The sequence below is a fragment of the Prunus mume genome, linkage group LG3, assembly GCF_029339155.1.
Source record: "Prunus mume cultivar Tortuosa linkage group LG3, ASM2933915v1, whole genome shotgun sequence".
Classification (NCBI taxonomy): Eukaryota; Viridiplantae; Streptophyta; class Magnoliopsida; order Rosales; family Rosaceae; genus Prunus; species Prunus mume.
This window is the reverse complement of record NC_142700.1, coordinates 21,309,376-21,330,939: the sequence shown is the minus strand read 5'-3', so window position 1 is coordinate 21,330,939 and position 21,564 is coordinate 21,309,376. Positions and strand designations below refer to the sequence as shown.

Here is a 21,564-nt window from a genome sequence, read left to right as displayed (position 1 = left end):
AATACAAATGTCGCTGATGTGGGAAGTGATGTTGGGACAAATTTTACGGACATGATTGATTTTAGCGAGGTGGAGGAGATGCATGGTGGTGATAATGGTATTGAAAGATGAAGTGTCAGTGTACTCTGCCTCTCCTATTTTGGGCCCCTTGAACACATCTGCCCAATTGCCAATAATGCGTTTAGGAGGAGAATCTGAACTCACTCGTGAACATTATTTGACTCAAATGGGTGAACAGAATCGGTACAATGTGGCCAGTGTAAATGATGGAGAAGCATATTTGGACACAAGGTATTCGCGAAGTGATTGGAATCCGAAAATTACAGTTGGGCAAATTTTCTCTAGTAAGGGAGCATTGTTGACCGAGTTACATTTGACGACATTGAGAGGCCACTTTGAATTTAAGGTGAAACTGTCTTGCACTAAGAGGTTGCTTGTGGTTTGTTGTCAACGTCCATGCCCGTGGCGAGTCCGAGCATCGAGAATTGGAGAATACAACTTCATGATTGTGAGGTGTACAACTGTCCATGAATGTGATTTGAGGTTCATACATGAGGACCATTGTCAAGCAACCGCAGCACTTGTAGCCACTTCATTTAAAAGGAAGTTGATGGATTCTTGGACGATATACACACCAAATGACATAATGAGAGATGCGAAACATAACTTTGGTTTCACCATCCATTATTCGAAAGCTTGGAAAGCAAGGGAGTTAACTTTATTGTCCATTAGAGGATCAGCCGAGGAGGCTTATTATATCCTTCCAGCCTATTCCTAAGAATTGGAGTGTATGAATCCCGGCACAAAGACACACATCCAAGCTGATAAGAACAATCACTTTGTGTATTTATTTATGGCAGTTGGCACATGTATTAGAGGGTTTCGTTCTTCCATGCGCCCAGTGATAGCCGTGGATGCCACTCATTTAAAATCCATGTATAAGGGTTTTATGTTTGTAGCAAATGCATTCGATGACAATCAAAATATATATCCTCTTGCTTTTGGGATCGGGGATTTAGAGACAAATGCATCATGGCATTGGTTTTTCACTAAACTTCATGAAGCCATTGGTGAGTGTCCCAATCTTGTTATCATTTCTGATCATAATGTTATCATAGAGAATGTGTGGAACAAAGTTTTTCCAACCGCGCAACATGGCATATGCTTTTATCATATGAAGGGGAACATGAAACGCAATTGCAAGTTGAAAAAGCAGGATAAAATACTTATGCACTTTGAGCAGACTGCGAAATCTTAGTCCATTGCTGAGTTTGATTGTCATTTAAGGAAGATCAAGAGAAAGGAACATGTTGCTCAATATCTTGCACAGACAGGGGTACATAAGTGGTCTAGAGCTCACATGAATGGACACTGCTATAATGTAATGACAACAAATATTGCGGAGTCAATAAACTCAGTCCTTAGGTTTGCAAGGATGCTGCCAGTGGTTCATTTGATAGGGGAAATTATTAATCTCCTTGTGAAATGGTTCACCAAACGTCGTGAGTTGGCTATGAATTGCACAACAACATTGTGCCCCAATTTTGGCGAGAAGAAGTTGAGGAATAGGTTGGAGGATGCTGCAAGGATGAATGTTGTTAAACTAAATAACGTACATGTTAATGTTTTGGACGGTGATATGGATGGCCTCGTGGATTTGATGAACAACAGTTGTAGTTATAGAAAGTTTCAGCTTGAGCAGCTACCTTGCAAGCATGTAGTTGTAGTTTGCCGCTTCTTGAAACTAAATGTATACTCGAAGGGTTCTCAGGTATTACACTCGAATACCTGGTTGGATGCTCATTCGGATAGCATCTACCCAGTACAACCTCACGCAATGTGGGTTATTCCTGAACATGTTCGAAGTCGAGTTGTGCTTCCTCCCGTGGCAAAGGTCATGCCAGGCAGACAGAAGAAGCTAAGAATTCCCTCGCAATGAGTTAATTGGAGAAAAGTGGGACTAAATGTGATGTGAGTGAAATCAGTGGGGAAGGTAATGGCTGCAAGAAGTTAATGTCATGCAAGTTTTCCCTTCAAACAGTTTTTTTGTGTGGTCCAAATCCCTTCATACAACTAGGTTGATTAATATAGACAGGCATGAATGATGTGGAGTAAATCAGAGAGTCATTGGCGGGAGGGATTGGGGGGAGTAATTGGTGGGAGGAGGGATTGGTGGGATTCTTGGGCGGGAGTTATTGCGTAGTTGGCTGCATGCCTCTTTTTAATATATTCTCATTATGTAATTGATATAATTTGCCTAATTTACCAAATAAATGCAAATTGTCCAATATGGTAATTTTCTTATTTCCCATTTCTACAATTTCAATTCGTTTCCAATTTTCAATTTTTCCTATTATTCAATTTTCCAATTTTCCAAGTTTCCTATTTTCCATTTTCCAAGTTTCCTTTCCTTTTTTTTTTTTCCTTCCTATTTCCAACTTTCCAATTTTCCAAGTTTTGTTTTTTCCTATTTCCAATTTTCCAATTTTCAAGTTCCTTTTCCCTTTTCCACCTTCCAAGTTTCTTTTTTTTTCTATTTCCAATTTCCAATTTTCTAAGTTTCCTTTTTCCTATTTCCATTTTTCAATTTTTCAATTTTCCAATGTTCTAGTTTTCCAAGTTTTTTTTTTTCTATTTCCAATTTTCCAGTTTCCAGTTTTCCACCTTCCAAGTTTCCTTTTTCCTTTTTTCCTTTTCCATTTTTCCAATTTTCCAGTTTTCCTATTTTCCAAATTTCCTTTTTTCCTATTTCCTGTTTTCCAAGTTTCCTTCTGTCCTTTTTCCAAGTTTCCTTATTTCCAATTTTCCAATTTTCAAATTTTCCTTTTGTCCTATTTCCAATTTTCCAATTTTTCTATTTTCCAAGTTTCCTTATTTCCAATTTTCCAATTTTCCTTTTGTCTTATTTCCTATTTTCCTATTTTCTAATTTGCCTATTTCATATTTGCCTAATTTACTTTTTCTATGTGGGAATTTTCGTATTTCCCCAAAGGTTCATATATTCCTCTATATATATAATTTGGAATTTTCCAATTTTTGTATTTACTGAAATTGCCTACTTTGGCAAAAGTACCAACTTATTCAATTTGTCCAGTACGGTAATAATCCTATTTCCCATTTTTTCCATTTCAATTGGTTTCCAATTTTCCAATTTTCCAATTTCGTATTTGCCTAATATCTTTTTTCCTATGTTCCAATTTCCTTTGTGTCAAATTTCGTATTTTCCCCAATTTCCTTTGTTCCAATTTCAGTTTTTCAAATTCCCAATAATTGGTTAGTTACATAGTCCTTTTTTGGCCTGAAATCCACAATTTGCATTTTCTCATTAAGGTTTGGTTTTTTTTGTTTCTAAGGCACTTGTATTGCTGTTATTGTAATGATGTATTGCTAGAAATGACAGCCAAGTAGTAAATGGTGTAGTTTGCAATCCCATCAATTTAATGCACCAACTAAATACCAATATACTTCGACAAGTTTGTACATATAACTGAAGCTTCCTACCATTGGTTAGTTACATGGTCCTTTTTTGGCTTGAAATCCACAATTTCCATTTTCTCATTAAGGTTTGGTTTTTGTCGTTTGTAAGGCACTTTTATTGCTGTTATTGTAACGCTCTACTACTCTAAATGATAGCCAAGTAGTAAAAGGTGTAGTTTGCAAGCCAATCAATTTAATGCACCAACTAAATACCCAATATACTTCAGACAAGTTCCTACATATAATTGAAGCTTCCTACCATTTCTGCAGCATAGGCACCTTCTTAACAACTAAGGTAATTATTCTTGTTGTTATTGTTGTTTACAAGTGTTCATAACGTCAAATTGGAGATTGAATGTACCTTTATTTGTTTTTATGCAGTCTGCAACTATGAATTGTCCCACCAATACTTAAAGATGTCAGATGTATGCCCTCCAAACGAGCATGTCGGGCTTACCCGAGACCATGTGGCATGTGCCGTTCCCATCTCCACATCTGATTTCCAATCACGATCCCACTTCATCTGGAAGTGAGATTGAGAGCAATGATCCACTTGAAAAAATCTCTACTGTCAAGCACGACCTCCAATATTTGTCTAAGGCAACAGATTGGTGGGAGAGCAAATGTGATATTCATGGCCAAGTTATGGAAACTTGGCCAACAAGTTGAACAAAGCATATGCTGGAGAAGTGAAGCAAACTCTAAAAGCAATAAGTCGGAGCAAAGAGTTAGAGTCTCTCAAGTTAAAATTGGAAGAGACAAAGGATTATGCTGTCGAAAAATTCACAAAATTTGAAGAATATAACCATGACATGGTTGAATGTTTCAACAACGGCTTCGAAATGTTCCGAGATTATGCTTTGGTCATCTCACCATACTACAATTGGAGTGAAATTGATGTAGCTGGTGTTTGGGAGGTGCTGAATATGGGTGGAGAGGGAATGGCTCATCATAGCCTCGTGCATGCAGCTAGGAGGAAGGCCAAAGACATGGATCTTTTGATGGACCTCTAGTAAGGGTGAATGCTGGTTCGGTTCATGCGGTGCTTAGTGATGCAATGTCAAAGTGTTGCCTTCTTTTTCCCTTCGTGGGATAGTATTGTTAGGGTTCAGTGGTAATTTATTTTGCATGTCTAAATTGTAGTCTGTAATGGATGTGTGTGTATTGTATGTATATTGACTTAATATTGCTCTCCTATTGATGTGTATTGTACTAATATTGCATGTGTATTGTATATATATTGAATGCATATTGCGACCCTATTGCATGTATATTGTGATACTATTGTTGTTGTATTGTGGTTATATTGCCCTAATATTGCCTCTTGTATGTATATGGACTACGACTCATCAATGGGTTTACGGTTTAGGTCCTACTTCATTCAAAAAGAAGATGATGACAAGAAAGAAACAACGTGCCTTTCAAAAACAGGCAGTCAAGTGCATCATAATTGCACTGTAAGACATTATAAGAAATTATTTTAAAAAATAATAACTAAAAAATAATGAACACAAAAAGGAAGGCATAAATAAATATGCAAATGCTTCGTGTTGGGTTGAAGAAAAGAATGATTACATTTGGTGGTTTGATTATTTTTGGTGATACGATATGTTGTTCGTCTTAATCTGCATATATGTAATTGTTGTATTAATAATTCACACAAATTCATCTCGTAATCATCCAATTGTTAAAGCTAAGTAAATGAAATGAAACAAAAGAAGAAGACCAAAATAAACAGAAACAACAATTTCTAGCACCCTTTTATCGCTTCATCGCTCTTTGTATCACCAACCTATCACCAGTTTATTGCGTTTTAGGCAGAAACGAATTATGCACTTCCTCTATTTTTCATTTTTGACATATGTCCATTGTTTGACCTCCATTTTCCTGTAAGGAAAACAAAGAACACATGAATTTAATTTGGAATGGATAGATATCTTTCCATTAAACCTTTTGACAAAAAAAAGTAAACAGTAGAGCTTCTCCAAGCAAGCAAAGACAGGATTGAGTTGATGACCATTAGTTCAAACATTATGTGATCTAGTAGGGATAACTAATTTTTGGAACAAGTAATGAATCTTCAAAAATATAAAGAACAACTAGTAAACTAATTTATGCTGTTTAACTTTGCATGGGTCACAATGCTCAACATGATATGTGGTAACCATCTCTATACTTAGTGTATATTGCAGGCTTCTATGCATTCCAAACCTTCATTCTTCTGTGATAAAACTGTTAAATTACCATGATTTATAACACATGGAAGTAAACAAACGAATCTGCACATTTATTTGTACATGCACACTGCGCATTGCACATCTGAGCATCTATTAATCACCACACCAATGTTTCAAAGATTGAGTCAGAGGGCAAAATGATCGATTACATATTTAAAATTAGTCATTTGCTCATACGAACTTGGCCCAAAAACTGTACTAATGGTAAATATACTGACAGAATAGCTATTAATGAAATTTTTTGAACAAATGAGAGACTTATTTTTCTAATATTGTGGTGGAAGCATGTTAAGTGATTTTCCACTTTTGTTCATGGGGTTAAAGTATATCTTACCCCTTTCTAAACAATATGAGGTTCCAAATTCCAATAATAACAGAATGCTAAGCAGAAAAGTAGAATTATTGCAGAAATTATTTAAAAGGAACAAAGTCAAAACTAATTTGTGAAATCTTAAGAAAGCTGTATGCTTCACTAAGTCCACTAACAGATTCCCAGTGCAGGGAATGAAATATACCTATATCACATAAATTGCAAACAAAACCACAGAGAATAAATGTGAACAATGGATGCAAAAATGAGCAGAAGTCAGTGGAAAAGAACACGTTGTTTTAAACAAGTAAACTGTTATATCTCCGTAAAGAGCAACTATGTTTATATATGGAGGTGTATGAAATAGTTCAACTTCAAAATGTACAATAGGGCCAAAGACTTGGGAAATGATTTCACCTTGCTATACATGATAACTAAACCAACTAGCTCTATCAAAAAGGCTGGATTACCATATAAAGCACCTCCAGCAAAGCTTCTATGTCTGCATCTTCATATAAAGGACTTCGACATAATTAAGGAGCGAGTGAATTCCCGACTCATAAGTCTAGACTGAACTCAATTCCCAGACATTATGACATTTACCTCATATATATGCCTCCCCCCTTAAACCCTGGATTGCAAGCTTGAGTTGGTAATATTTGATCTTCAAAGGGTCAACTTTATCCAACGAAATGCTAGCACTAAGACACTCGATGAATTTGACGGTCATGATTTCGCAAGAGGTACTGTCGGGCCAATAAGTTAAAAAAATTAGAACTGTAGTTATGTACAATATCGATAAACTGCACTAAATTCACAAGGTTACCCATCTCGTTGTTGTGGCACATCTCCAATGCTGCAAACTGTGAATGGTGTAAACTTTGACATCTTCATCCCCTTTTTCTTAACCTCTTCAACCTCAGAAGCGTCATAAAAGTGCATATTGTTTGAAGTGTCATAATTGGGTGCGGATATTTAACCAGCTTGGAAGTGGAGGTAAAAGCAATGTAGGAGTCATACACAGTTGTAGCATGTCTGACGAAGTCAATTTAGATTGCATCCCAGTGGGACCCTTGAAGATTATATACCCGTGTTGCCACGTACCGTGCACATAGTGATGTATGTTGGTCAGGTTGCTAGGTGGAAGGTCAACGGTGTTTGAAGCAGCTACCTTCTTCTATCCTCGTTTCTTAGCAGGCCCTTTGACCGGTTCTAGAAATTGTCGCAGACATTGAAATAAAGGCATATTACAGAATGACAACCAAATGCAACTAAAGCAGTGAATGTAACATGGTAACATGTTTACTTGCAAGCAATAATCTGCAGTTGTCTAGTGAGTTCCAAATACCAACGGATGAGAGAGTTGCCTTTTTCGGATGAGAAAGGTTGCCATGTCAAGGTGCTGGAAGTTGACGTATATAATGAGCACAATTTCATACAAATGTACACTTAACAAAGGTGAGAAAACAATTGAATTATCCTAATGAAGTAGAGTTAAAATTCTTACCCTTGAGCTAATCCATTCCGTATCATCGATTAGTTTGTAGAAAAACTCAAGACCCACTGAACATGATTCCAGCTGCACACTCCTTTTCAAGTTTCAACGACTCCTTCCATACCATTTCTTCCAAGTCGTGCACTCTGTTTCGAAGCGCTCGATTTGAACTAGCTACCTTGGCCAATTCATCCTTTGTCCTTTGAAAGTCACGCTTCAAAGTGCGCAACTCAGTTGATGGGACTTTACCCTACAATAAGTTATAATGCAACTGTACCCTGCATTCAGTTATAATGCAACTTTACCCTAGGTGAAACTTTTCCTATTGTATTATGACGTATATGTTGGGAAAAGGTAATGCTTACCTTAGAAGACGACGAAAGGGTGGCAGGTTTCGTCAATGTCATCATCTTTTTCTTCTACAGTAAGCATAAGTGCTGGTTTTCTCTTCAGAGTCATTTGCAAACAACTCAACAATTTCTTCAGTGTCGTCAACATTGTCACCCCAAGTCCAATAGGGCTGCTGCTTGTCAATTACAGTTGGGCGGAGAAGTTGCACATCAACCTGCAATTTACACATATAATATACATATCAGTAAACTTATTATATTTTCATATGCATAACATTATCATTAAAAACAAAACTAACCTCATGGTTCTTGAATACTTGGCTCAGTAGGTCATGAAAACGAGCCGAAGTACTTACACATACAATGTAGTATACGAGGGATGTAGGCATTCTCTTCGTGCACGACAAAATATAGTTTGAAGAATAAAACATCACTCACTATAAACCAATGAAATTGAACTTGAACATGAATGGAAATTTGCTCACCTGAAATGCAAAGGCAAAACCTTTGATGTGGTACTCTCTTGGTCTACCAGTTGCCGTTGTCTTTGCTTTCTTTTCAGATGTTTTTGTTTTTGCAGTTTTTTTGGGCACTTTTATTCGCTAGTAATCTGCACAAAGTGCCCTCAAAAGTGAGGCATTTGTCTTGGCATAAGACACAACACTCCATGGATACTTCACAAACTCTTCAAGGTCTTCCGCCAATTTCAAATACCGCGCATGTCAATGTGGACATGTTTTTCACTACCCAACAATACAAAAACAGCAAAGTATACAAATCCAAGCTTGAATACATCGTCCTCATTAGCGTAGTCGAGGAAGGCTTTTTCTAGTTCCAAAAGGTTGACAATTTTATCATTGCAAAAGTACTTCCTTTTCAATGAGCAGTTCTCATTAGTTGCAATCGGAATGAAAAGAAGGTTTCCAAACCTTAGCCCTGTGATGATGCAAAATTGCTGCGCTGTGAATTGGATCACCTTATTGCCAATGATGAATTTTATCCCGTTCACTTGGGAAACTGTCTTCGGATAAGCCTTCCTCAGCAACAAGCCGTGAACAATTGGCGAAGTCCACTTAAGGTCCTCAATCAGTAAGAGATGACCAAAACAACTCTCTTCAAACCTTTGTAGCTATTGTGGACTAAATTTCTCCTTTATGGTATTGATTGCGGTTTTTGTATAGGAAAGGGACATCGCCTTTCCCTGGAACAACTCTTCCTCAGCAATCATCAACTTAATTGGAGAAACCATATTTCCCTGCTCATCAATATTATACAAATAATTTTAGGCCGTTAAAATATACACAATAACAAGCAATAAACACGCAATACACAGGCATATCAAGGCAATAGCTAGGAGATATATCAGTGACAAAAGTACAATATAGACAAAAGATGGAACCATATCACAGATATTAACAAAAGAGAGAACCATATCACAGATACATATTGCCAAATCCCAAAGGAACATATGATCATGAAACCGAACAAGATCAGGAAAAATAAGAAGAAACGTACAATGGGTGAAAGACAAAGAATAAAGACAGTAGTCCATATTTTATAAGCTAGCAAACTCTCCTCGATTATGTCGTTTAGCTAAACAAACTAGAAATAGGAAGGAAAATGTCAATGTTCCCTAATTTACAAGTAACTCATCTCCTATGTTACGTAACATTCAGTAGCCAACACAAATGAAGAAAAATATGTGATAATCAAATATTAGTCCTTAAAACATATCATGGTCAAATCCCAGATACACAGTACAATATATAGTTAGCATTATACCAGCTTGAATGTGTTTGTAAATAAAGAACTTCTCCCTTCTTCAAACGCGTAGAAGTTTTAAAGAGTTTTCTTCAAACCCTTGTCGGCAACAATGCTTATACTGTACTTAATCCTGAAGAAATTTGAAAGAATGAACTTAGGAAGGTGCAATAATCCTTTTATTGAGTATAGCCGTGCGGCTGTTTTGGACACGTAGCCGTCGAATCATTAGGCGGGTTCTCTTTTTTATATATATTTTATTTATATAAATAGCTCTGCTCATGTTTTGGTGAGAGATTAAAGAGGGAAAAAAAGAAGAAGTTGAAAATGGACCATTAATGCTACTAAGAGGTAAAGCCACGTGAAAGGCATGTGAGTTTGATTTCTAAGTCGCCTAAGGCAACTGAGAATAGCCATGCACCAAGAAAAAAATAATAAATAATAATAATAATGTGCCAAGCATTATTCAAGCATATAGCTAGTAATGAGCTCTCACTTCCATCCATTTCAGTTCATTATTTCAGTCCACAAAATGCAAAATTGACATTGAACTATAACTATAAAGAACGAGAGACAAACACTTTGACTCCAGACATTGTAAGAACAACTACTGAGGTGAAAGATAACTTATTCAAGAGCACAAGGAACAGGCTTTTTGCACGCAATTTGTATCTAAATTTCATTCAATCTGTTATCTTCTTTAATACAATTCTAACAATTGCAAGCTCACTAATAATAAAAAAGACTTGGCCTGATTTTGAGGATAGGGAGATTTGAAGTAAACAAATAAATCTCTGTTAAGCATTCAGGTGGAAATTTAGCACTAACGGGGAGATTGACTAAAAACAGTGTTTGTATCCTGAATTTTATCAAATAAAAAAACGATGGGTAAAATGAAAGTTATGTACAAGTTCAAGGGAAATTTCAACAGTTTAGCCTCTCATTTTTGGTGCCAAATATTCGATTTAAAAAAAAATTAAAAAAATCTGAAGAAATAGCTTTCATTCAACTACAAAGCAAGCAAGCTAATAAATAACCGATGAGGACTTTTGAAAGTTTGAGAATTCAAATGAGGGTTAAGGATCATATTGATTGATTTGAAAGTTTGAGAATTCAAATGAGGACTTTTGAAAAATTCAAGGATCATTCATGACAAAAACCCTTCTTAGTATCTTTCTATTCGGAGAGGCTGCATTTGTTGAAGCTTGCTACCTACGATATACCATGTGACATAGTGTCAAGCATTCATGTGGGACACTTATGAACCCCTATGTCACGCAAATAGTAACCTCTCACTTTCCATCAATTTCATTTCAGTAATTCCAATATATTTTTCTCCCAAATACATCAAAGTCGAGGAACCCCTTGATTAGAGAAAAGTCTATGAGAAAGCTGTGCATACTAAAAAACAAACAAAATCGAATTAGTTTTCCAATCATGTGCATTGAGTTGAATGGCTCCTTTAATAAGAAATCTTGTTCTTGACTCATGGGGCGTAGAACATGCGAACTTTCCAATTTTAACATTACAGATAACAGACAAAGATTTTGACTGAAGATATATAGAGATAATTGTGTGCTTATTTCCTATATTTCAATGTGTCTGGGTTCTAATATTTTCTTGTTAGAGAAATTTACAATCCAAATAAGAAAAAAAAAATGTACAACGCTATAAAAAAACACCACGAATAGAGCAACAACCTCAAACCCGGCTATTGAAATTCCTCATGAATTTGTACCTAATTTTCATTTTGCTCTATAATAATTGTATTTTGAAAATTAAGGATACAAACTTTCATCATTTTAAAATGACTGAGCAAAACTTGAAAACCTTCCAAGCATGTTAACACTAGATCTATGCACAATATTACTCGAATATACCCACACAAAAAAACTTTATTTTTCTCTCTATTTTTGTTATAATTATTTTATTTTTTTGTGTATTGCTATGTTATTTTATGTTTCAGTTTTGAATTATTTATAAGATACAAATTGACCAATTTGCTCTCAGCGTGCCCACATGGTATTTTTTAACTGTAAAATAGTTGGAATGTTAAGGAAATTTAGCACTAGAGGGTAGATTGACTAAAAAAAATTGTTTGTATCGTGAATTTTCTCAAATGAAAATACAATGGGCAAAATGAAAGTTATGTATAAGTTCAAGGGGAATAACCGATTTTTTTAATTAAAAAATCTGAAGAAATAGCTTTCATTCAACTACAAAGCAAGCAACCTAATAAATTACCAATGTATTTTGTGTTGATAAATTAAAAAATTAAGTTGACTATTAATTTGAGGTGTAAGAATCAGTCCTTTACACAACTTAATCATGAGCACAAGCAACAGGTTTTGATACTCGTTGATTTTGGCACAAGGAATAATCAAATGAATAATCAAAGGCTTCACATAGCCATTTATTGAACATCAATGGCGGGAATCAATGGGAATTGGAGATCAAATGGGGGTAAATTAAAAATTAAGCTGACTATTTAATTATCGGTAGTGGCATCGGAGGAGCACAATAATCAAATGAATTTATCCAATAAATGACAAAACAAACCATCAATGACACTTTCACTTCCAGCAAATGCGAAATTGACATTTTATTTCATTAATTAAGTCCAGCAAATGCAAAATTGACATTTAACTATAACTATAAAGAACGAGAGACAAAGACTTCGACTCCAGCCATTGTAAGAAACAAACACTGAGGTGAAAGATAACTTATTCAAGAGCACAAGGAACAGGCTTTTAGCAAACGCAATTCGTATCTAAATTTCATTCAATCTGTTATCTTCTTATCACAATTCTAACAATGGCAGCAAGCTCACTCCATAGTAAAAAATACTTGGCCTGATTTTTAGGATATGGAGATTTGAAGTAAACAATTAAATCTTTGTCAAGCATTCAAGTGGGTGGGACTGAGACTTTTACTCCTGTTGCTATCTCTCACCTCTATCAATTTCATTTCATTATTTCATCCAGAAAATTCAAAATTGGCATTTAAATTTAGAGAATGAAAGACTGAGACCTTTACTCAAAAGAAAATTGATTATAGATGAGATCCGAAAGACTTTTCAATGCTCAACTAAACCCCAAAGACTAACCCACACTATATATAACTAGTAAGGCACGGCCCATACAATATACGTATACTACACAAACAATGACCATGACATCCTTAACTTCTGCTAAACTGTGCTTCCTGCCTTATTTCCTTGTCATATTCTTGTATGTTTCATCACCAAATTGGGTTGCTTTTCCTTCTGCTACTTCTACTTCTGATACTCAGGCAAAGGCTCTTCTCAAATGGAAGGCCAGCTTATTTCTAAATCAAGCACTCAATAACCTCACCTGGTACGACCCTCCCACTCATAATATTAATGCCACCAATTCTTCCAGCACCAATCCAAAACCAAGCCCATGCACTTGGACAGGTGTTTCATGCAACTCAGCTGGAAGTGTCAGCAAGATAGACCTTTTCAATAGGGGTTTACAAGGTACGCTACATGAGTTTTCATTCTTGTCCTTCCCTAATCTTGAATATCTTGACCTTAGCTTGAACAAACTCTTTGATGCCATCCCACCTCAAATCAGTAACCTCTCCAAACTCCACTATTTTAATCTCTCTACGAATCAGTTGTCTGGAAGAATTCCACTAGAAATTGGTCTCCTGAGAAATCTTACCTTTCTTGGTCTCTATGATAATAAACTTTTTGGTTTGATTCCCAAGGAGATAGGGAGCTTGAAATCTCTTGTAGATTTAAGGTTGTCTTACAACAATTTAAGTGGTCTCATCCCTCCAAATATTGGTAACTTAATAAAGCTAAACATTTTGTACTTGAGTAAAAATCAACTTTCTGGTTTGATTCCCAAGGAGATAGGGAACTTGAAATCTCTTGTAGATCTACAGTTGGGCTCCAACAATTTAACTGGTCCCATCCCTCCAAATATTGGTAACTTAATAAAGCTAAAAACTTTGTACTTGCAATTCAATCAACTTTCTGGTTTGATTCCCAAAGAGACAGGGAACTTGAAATCTCTTGTAGATCTAAAGTTGTCCTACAACAATTTAAGTGGTCCCATCCCTCCAAATATTGGTAACTTAATAAAGCTAAACATTTTGTCCTTGGGTAAAACTCAACTTTCTGGTTTGATTCCCAAAGAGATAGGGAACTTGAAATCTCTTGTAGATCTAGAGTTGTCCTACAACAATTTAAGTGGTCCCATCCCTCCAAATATTGGTAACTTAATAAACCTAAACACTTTGTACTTGAATGACAATCAACTTTCTGGTTTGATTCCCAAGGAGATAGGGAACTTGAAATATCTTGTAGATCTACAGTTGAGCTCCAACAATTTAACAGGTCCCATCCCTCCAAACATTGGTAACTTAATAAAGCTAAAAACTTTGTACTTGCAATTCAATCAACTTTCTGGTTTGATTCCCAAAGAGACAGGGAACTTGAAATCTCTTGTAGATCTAGAGTTGTCTTACAACAATTTAAGTGGTCCCATCCCTCCAAATATTGGTAACTTAATAAACCTAAACTATTTGTACTTGAATGGCAATCAATTTTCTAGTTTGATTCCCGATGAGATATGGAACTTGAAATCTCTTGTACATCTAATGTTGTCCCACAACAATTTAAGTGGTCTCATCCCTCCAAATATTGGTAACTTAATAAAGCTAGAGTATTTGTACTTGAGTTCCAATAAACTTTCTGGTTTGATTCCCAAGGAGATAGGGAACTTGAAATCTCTTCAAGATCTAAAGTTGCCCTACAACAATTTAAGTGGTCTCATCCCACCTGAGATTGGCAACGCATCCCAAATTCATGTGCTGGACATTTCTTCAAATCATTTAGTTGGATTGATCCCAAAAGAATTTGGGAAGTTGTCTTTGTTGGTGAAGTTGATGTTGAATGGAAATCAACTTTCGGGTCACATACTGTCGGAATTTGGATCATTGAATGATCTTGAATATCTTGACTTGTCGACAAATAAATTCAATGACTCAATTCCAAGCATTCTAGGCGACTTGCTCAAATTATACCATCTGAATTTGAGCAACAACAAGTTATCTCAAGCAATTCCATTTAAGTTGGGGAAGTTAGTTCAATTGAATGACCTGGATTTAAGTCATAACTCACTTGAAGGTAAGATACCATCAGAAATGGGTAGTATGCAGAGTTTGGTGACACTTGATCTTTCCCACAACAATCTTTCGGGTTCCATACCATCAAGTTTTGAAGAGATGCACGGATTGTCGTATGTTAACATATCCTACAATCACTTGGAAGGTCCCCTTCCCAACATCAGTGCATTTCGAGAAGCTCCGGTAGAAGGATTGAAAGGGAACAAAGGATTGTGTGGCAAAGTTGGAGCTCTGCTACGACCCTGCAATGCACATGGCTCAAAAAAGGACCACAAGTTAATATTCTCCATTCTAGCTGTATTTGTACTTGTATCTACTTTGTTTACAATTGTCCATGTAATAGTGCAAAGAAAGAAGAAGCATCAAGATACTAAACAAAACCACATGCATGGAGAAATTTCCCTTTCTGTTTTAAATTTTGATGGAAAATCAATGTATGAGGAAATCATAAGGGCAACAGAAGATTTTGATTCCACATATTGCATTGGGAAGGGAGGTCATGGAAGCGTCTATAGAGTGAATTTGTCATCTGGAGACGTAGTGGCCGTGAAGAAACTCCATCTGCTATGGGATGGCGAGATATCATTTCAAAAGGAGTTCTTGAATGAAGTACGGGCACTCAGTCAGATAAGACATCGGTGTATTGTGAAGCTCTGTGGTTTTTGCGCACATAAACGACACTCGTTTTTGGTGTATGAGTATCTTGAAAGAGGTAGCTTGGCCAAAATGTTGAGTAAAGATGAAGAAGCTAAAGAGTTGGGGTGGAGTAAAAGGGTGAATATTGTTAAAGGTGTAGCTCATGCCTTGTTTTACATGCACCATGATTGCTTGCCACCAATTGTACATCGTGACATCTCAAGCAAGAACATTTTGTTGGATTCTGAATATGAGGCCTGTGTTTCAGACTTTGGCACAGCTAAGTTTTTAAATCCAAACTCAACTAATTGGACTGCACATATGGCTACATGGCACGGGTAATATTGCGATTCCCTGTTCTTTGTATTTATCCCTTTTTTTGGTTTTAGACCAGTGCTTCATTTTCATCACTAGCAGTGGTTAACATGAACACATTTTCACTTCTTTGATTTAGAAAATATGACTATAAACTAATAATTCAATTTATGCATGATACAGTTTCGTTAAAATTCCATTGAATAGTTATGTCTATAAACTAATAATGCCACTTCTCTGTGGTTTTCTTTGAGCAGAGCTTGCTTACACAATGGAAGTGAATGAGAATTGCGATGTTTACAGCTTTGGTGTGGTCATATTGGAAATAATTATGGGAAAGCATCCTGGAGATCTTTTCTCATCTTTCTCATCAGTCTCTTCATCCTCCTCGTCATCATCATCTGCATTACCAGCCCATCAAATACCAATTGTGGATGTTTTGGACCAACGCATTTCCCCTCCTACGCATCAAGTTGCAAGCGAAGTGGTCTCTCTTATGAAGATAGCATTTTCATGCTTGAATTCCAGCCCAAAATCTCGTCCAACAATGAAACAAGTTTCTCATTTCCTCTCAACTCAGATGCTGCATTTGTTGAAGCCGGCACATATGATGACGTGTGGAGAATTGCTTGCTCTTGGTCCTTTGGCTACTTGATAAGAACGTGCTTCTTTGCTACACACATTTCACTTTCTCTATGTCTTCTTTTCAGAAGAAAGATTCTCCATAGATGTTTCCTTCTTGTAAGTTATTTCATGCAAGTGTGCGCTATGGTATGACTTTATCTAGGATGCTTTACAGTTTGTTTATCCTTAACATTAAATACTTATTGGAGAATTTTCCTTACAGTTTGTTTATCATTGCGAGGAAAAATAAAGTGAAATAAAACAAGGCTTTTGTCGAGTAATTTTATATACTTTATGTCAACTATCTAAAAATCAACAATAAACAATTAAACTATGAAAATTAAAGAGAGCTTCACTATTAAACCCAAAATAAGGGCTGAAATTATAAATTAAAAAAACCCACATGGAATGTACTTAAGAAACACACCCAAAACTAATTTACTATATAAGAAATAGGTGTTGAAGTTAATATAAATTACATGATTGCAACTGATTAACTTAAAAAAAGTAAACACACAAAACTTAAAAAAAAAACCCAAAACAAGCCTAGCTCAGAATTTTTTTGTTTTGTTAATATTACTATGTCATAGAAGTACATTGTTAATACTCTGTCAGTTAACTATCTTGTTAATACTCTATCATAGAAGTACATTGTTAAACAAAACTGAGATCCATAACTGAAATTGTAACAAAAGATAAATCGATCATCAACGGGTAAAATACATTCCCTAAATCAACTAAAATCCAAAGAGACACATATAATTGAAGCAAAAGATAAAAAATCCCAAGTCTAAACCAAATAATGACGACGACGTGGCGAAATCCCCATCTTCCTCCACAACTAAAGATGACGAGTCGTTATCATTGTGCAATACTCTGGAACAACCGTCGAGGTCCTCGATTGTCGTTTCCGCATGGCTATACTTTAGATTTTTTTTTAACGAATATAGCCGCCCGACTTTACTGGGGTTTTTTTAAATTTTTTTATTATTATAATAAAGAGTATAACCGCACGGCTATACTCCTTTTAAATATAATATACTTAAAGCTTATAGCTGACCGGCTATACTACAGTTTTTTATTATTTAAAAAATACTATAGCCATGCGGCTATACTGTTTTTGACACGTAGGTTTGAATCGCTAATTTCACATATGACTAATTTCATGAAATAGTATTTGGTCATAGACAAGTAATTTCATGTTTTTGACACACGGCTATACTTTAAATTACACATATGACTAATTTCATGTTGAACTAAATATGACCATATAGACATAGACAAGTAATTTCATAAACGATAACAACATTAAAGTCATAACATTTAATAGTTTTTCGTTTGATTTTTCCAATTTTGAGCCAATTTTAGCCTTTGAAATCGTTAGACATGCTTAATATTTTCAAGAATTTTATGAAAATTTCCAAAATGTGTTAAATTCTGAAATTTTTTGGAAAAGAATTTTCAATCCAAATTGTTTTTGGATTGGAATGGGAATCCCCTGATTCCGATTTGATCGGTCTGAAACCAACCCTACCTCCCACTTTGACTTGATATTTGACAAAAAAAAAAAATACAATGGTCAAAAGAATTGTAGGAGAACACGGTTGGGCTTTAGCTAACTCCTTGGTATTAAATAAATAAATAAGATTTTACTAATAAACTCATTTTAGCAAGACATAATATATAAAAGCCTTTATAGAGCATATTTGGAGTGAAAAATTCAAAACGAGCTACTTTTATTTTCTAATTAGTTCTTATAAATTTTGAACTCATTAAGAAGCTAGTAGAAAATGACAAGTGGTTAGTTTTGGGTTTTTCTCTACAAATAGGATCTATATAAATTTTTGGGAAATAGCTCAAAATGCCACCCTTTTTATAATTTTTTCTGAAAATACCACCACTCCCCTAAAATTTTAAAACTACCACCTATAAATACATCTTTATTGTCCACTGATTACACACATATCACATTTTCAGAAATTTTGTGCGAGCTGTGCCACCCTTTTTATAATTTTTTCTGAAAATATCACCCCTCCCCTAAAATTTTAAAACTACCACCTATAAATACATCTTTATTGTCCACTGATTGCACACATATCACATTTTCAGAAATTTTGTTCTCTCTCAGCTCGCTCAGCCCCCTTTTCTCTTTGTCTCTCTCTCTCTTTTTGCTCTCTTTCTAGCTCGACTCTCTGTCTCTCTCTTTACTCTAGTGCAGATCTCTGTGTCTCTCTTTGCTATCTCTCTCTAGTGCAGCTCTCTCTCTCTCTCTCTCTCCCCCTATTCGCTCTCTCACTCAACTCTATCTCGCTCTTTGTTCCAATCACGAACCCCTCCCTTGACCCCATATTTTAGATATGTCTTCTGAATAGCTGCTTGCAACCTTGAAGCTCTACTGGATTACCGACCTCAAATAGATAGTGTTGATGGTCATTTTCTTAATATCTGTTGGATTTTGTGAAATTGGTTTTATTTTGATTGCTTGGGTTTATGTTAAATTGGTTTTGGCTGTAATTGCTTTGGGTTAGGTTTTTTGAATCTTCATGCTCATCCATCTAGGTTTTTACCAATTGCATATTTTTTTTTATTAAGTAAGGGGGCGAAGACCCAAGGAACAGACTACACAACCTGGTCTAAACAGACCAATCCAGAACGAACAATTCCAAGCAGATCATCAACAAGATAATCACTTGACCAACTAGGAGCCTGCTCAAACACGCACAGCCCAAGATCCACTTGATAACTCCAATTAGCCAACCGGTCAGCAACAATATTCTTCTCACGAAAAACATGCTGAAGAGCACACCTGGGAACCTGCTGCATAAGGTCACAGCAGTTCCTAACCAAAGCAGCTAAAGGGTGCAAAGAAAGCATGGAAGAATTCTGACAGAGATTGACTGCAATAGCTGAGTCCATCTCAATAATGAGACTACTGATGCCTTTCTCAATTGCTAACTTTAAACCAAAGAAGAGACCCCATATCTCAGCCTCAAGAACTTGACCTTTTCCCAGATTAATAGCAAAACCACTTACCCAACCACCAAAAGGGTCACGAATGACTCCCCCAGCACCAATGCAGCCAGTAACGCTTCTCCTTGAACCATCCACATTCAGGGCTTGAACTGTCCAGGCCCAGGAGGCTCCTAGGCAACATGAATTTGAACTTTATTTACCCTTACAGTTAGATTAGACGTTGACTTAATCCACTCCTAAGAAGCCCCACAAATAACTTGCCTTGGACTAAAGAGGGTTGTATCCTCATTCTGAAAAACATGCTTATTTCTCCAACACCATAGATGCCAACAAGTAAACACAAAAACAGTACTCCAAGGAACATCACCATTCCATTTCTCTCTAGAGAGCATATTGACCTTCATCCAAGGCTGAGCATCTAAATGGAAAAAATGATGAGCACAGGAGGGAGAATAGCATTCCACGTAGATCGAGCTCGCTCACAATCACGAAGAATGTGAAGGATAGTTTCAGAGGCCAAGAACAAAAGCCACATGAAGGGTCAGACGCCAACTGCCTTCGAACACGCTGATCATTTGATAAGATTTTGCCTTGAGAAGCCAGCCCCATAAAATATTGAAGCTTAGGAGGAACATTTAAACTCCACAAGGACTTCCAGCAGGAGTCAGGGGTAGAACAACCTCCAAAGAATAAACTATAAGCATATTTAATGGAAAAGTCCCCATTAGCACTACCCTTCCAAATCTGAGTATCAGGTAAAGAGCCCAAAAACCCCACAGGAACACTAATGACCTGTTGAACAAGATCTTCACAAAGAACACCTCTCAACTTATCAATGTCTCACCAGCCATTCTTAGAGAAACTTGAAACAGGACAATTGCTATCGGGGATGGTGAGAACTCCAGCCTGCTGCATTAAAAGGGCATCAGTAACCCAATTATCCTCCCAAAATTTTACACTGTCTCCCCGACCTATTCTCCAACGCATCCCTTGCATAAGCAGTTGGATAACATGTATAATACTCCTCCAAGTAGTGGAGCAAACCTGCCTTGCTCCAAGAGAATTATCAAAAATAGAAGCCCCTTTAAGATACTTAGCCTCATAAATTTTTGCCCATAAACCATTGTCCTTAGAATGCAATCTCCACCCAATCTTACCAAGCAGAGCCTGATTCATACTAGCAGTCTTTTTAAACCCCAAACCTCCTTTACTTTTAGGCCTACAAGCCAAATCCCATTGACACAGATGGATCTTATATTTCTCAGAAAAAATTATGGTTGAGCCGATCTAAATCATTGCACACACTAACAGGAAGTTTAGTAGTTTGCATAGCATAAACAGGGATAGAAGCTGTAACCGCTTGAATTAAAGTGGCTCTTCTAGCTAAAGAAAGAAACTTACTCTTCCAAGCTGCCAGTCGTTTATGCACCTTGTCAACTAAAGAACTATAAGTGCGCTTTCCGATTCTAGAATGCAAAAGAGGCATTCCTAGATACTTACCAAGGTCATTAGTAAGAGGAGAGCCACAAATCAAACTTATCTCCTTAGCAACCTCTTTACAAGTGTTAGGAGAGCAGAAGACAGTAGACTTTTCAAAATTGACTACTTGTCCAGAAGCAGAGCAAAACAAATCCAGACAACTCTTCATAATTTTAGCTTGGCTAGCACTAGCCTCCGCAAACAACACCAGATCATCAACAAAAAAGAGGTGGGAGATCGCAGGGCCAGACTGAGAAGATTTCACTGGCCGCCACTTCTTTTTACTAACAGCATCACAGATAATATGAGAGAGTTTTTCAATAGATAGAACAAAGAGGTAGGGAGATAAGGGATCTCCCTGTCTAATACCATTCATTGGACTAAAAGGAGTAGTTAATTCCCCATTCACATTAATCTGATATCTCACAGATTGAACACAGTTCATTATCAACTTAACAAACGGAGCAGGCAACCTTAATTGAAGAAGCACATACTCAACAAAATGCCAACTCAACCTGTCATAGGCCTTAGAGAGGTCTATTTTCCAAGCAACAAACCCTTTTTTCCCTTTAGACAACTTAAATTTATGCATTAACTCCTGCGCAATAAGGATATTATCTGTAATATGTCGTCCAAGGATAAAACTAACTTGGTTGGGACTTATAAGATCAGGAAGAATAGGCCTTAACCGAGCCACAAGGATTTTAGAGATGACCTTGTATAGAGTAGAGCATAAGCTAATAGGCCTAA

General features: G+C 36.3%; 2 protein-coding genes and 2 pseudogenes across 2 annotated transcripts; 3 read left to right on the top strand and 1 right to left on the bottom strand.

Annotated features, from left to right (window-relative positions):
• Nucleotides 1–3,893: 3,893 nt before the first annotated feature.
• Nucleotides 3,894–4,490, top strand: LOC148919088 (uncharacterized; annotated as a pseudogene).
• Nucleotides 4,491–8,471: 3,981 nt separating this feature from the next.
• LOC148919087 (uncharacterized) lies at nt 8,472–9,118 on the bottom strand (annotated as a pseudogene).
• Nucleotides 9,119–12,793: 3,675 nt separating this feature from the next.
• LOC103319930 (uncharacterized) lies at nt 12,794–15,765 on the top strand. The gene has a single exon (XM_089048785.1). It carries the CDS (start codon nt 12,796–12,798, stop codon nt 15,763–15,765), a length of 2,970 nt encoding a protein of 989 aa, XP_088904911.1. The 5' UTR covers nt 12,794–12,795.
• Nucleotides 15,766–15,994: 229 nt separating this feature from the next.
• LOC148919086 (MDIS1-interacting receptor like kinase 2-like) lies at nt 15,995–16,627 on the top strand. Its single transcript, XM_089047677.1, has one exon. It carries the CDS (start codon nt 16,010–16,012, stop codon nt 16,391–16,393), a length of 384 nt encoding a protein of 127 aa, XP_088903803.1. The 5' UTR covers nt 15,995–16,009; the 3' UTR covers nt 16,394–16,627.
• Nucleotides 16,628–21,564: the final 4,937 nt, after the last annotated feature.

What these genes read in the sequence shown, in the direction of transcription:
- LOC148919086 (XM_089047677.1), top strand. Translation starts at nt 16,010, where the DNA reads ATGGAAGTGAATGAGAATTGCGATGTTTACAGCTTTGGTGTGGTCATA.
- LOC103319930 (XM_089048785.1), top strand. Translation starts at nt 12,796, where the DNA reads ATGACCATGACATCCTTAACTTCTGCTAAACTGTGCTTCCTGCCTTAT.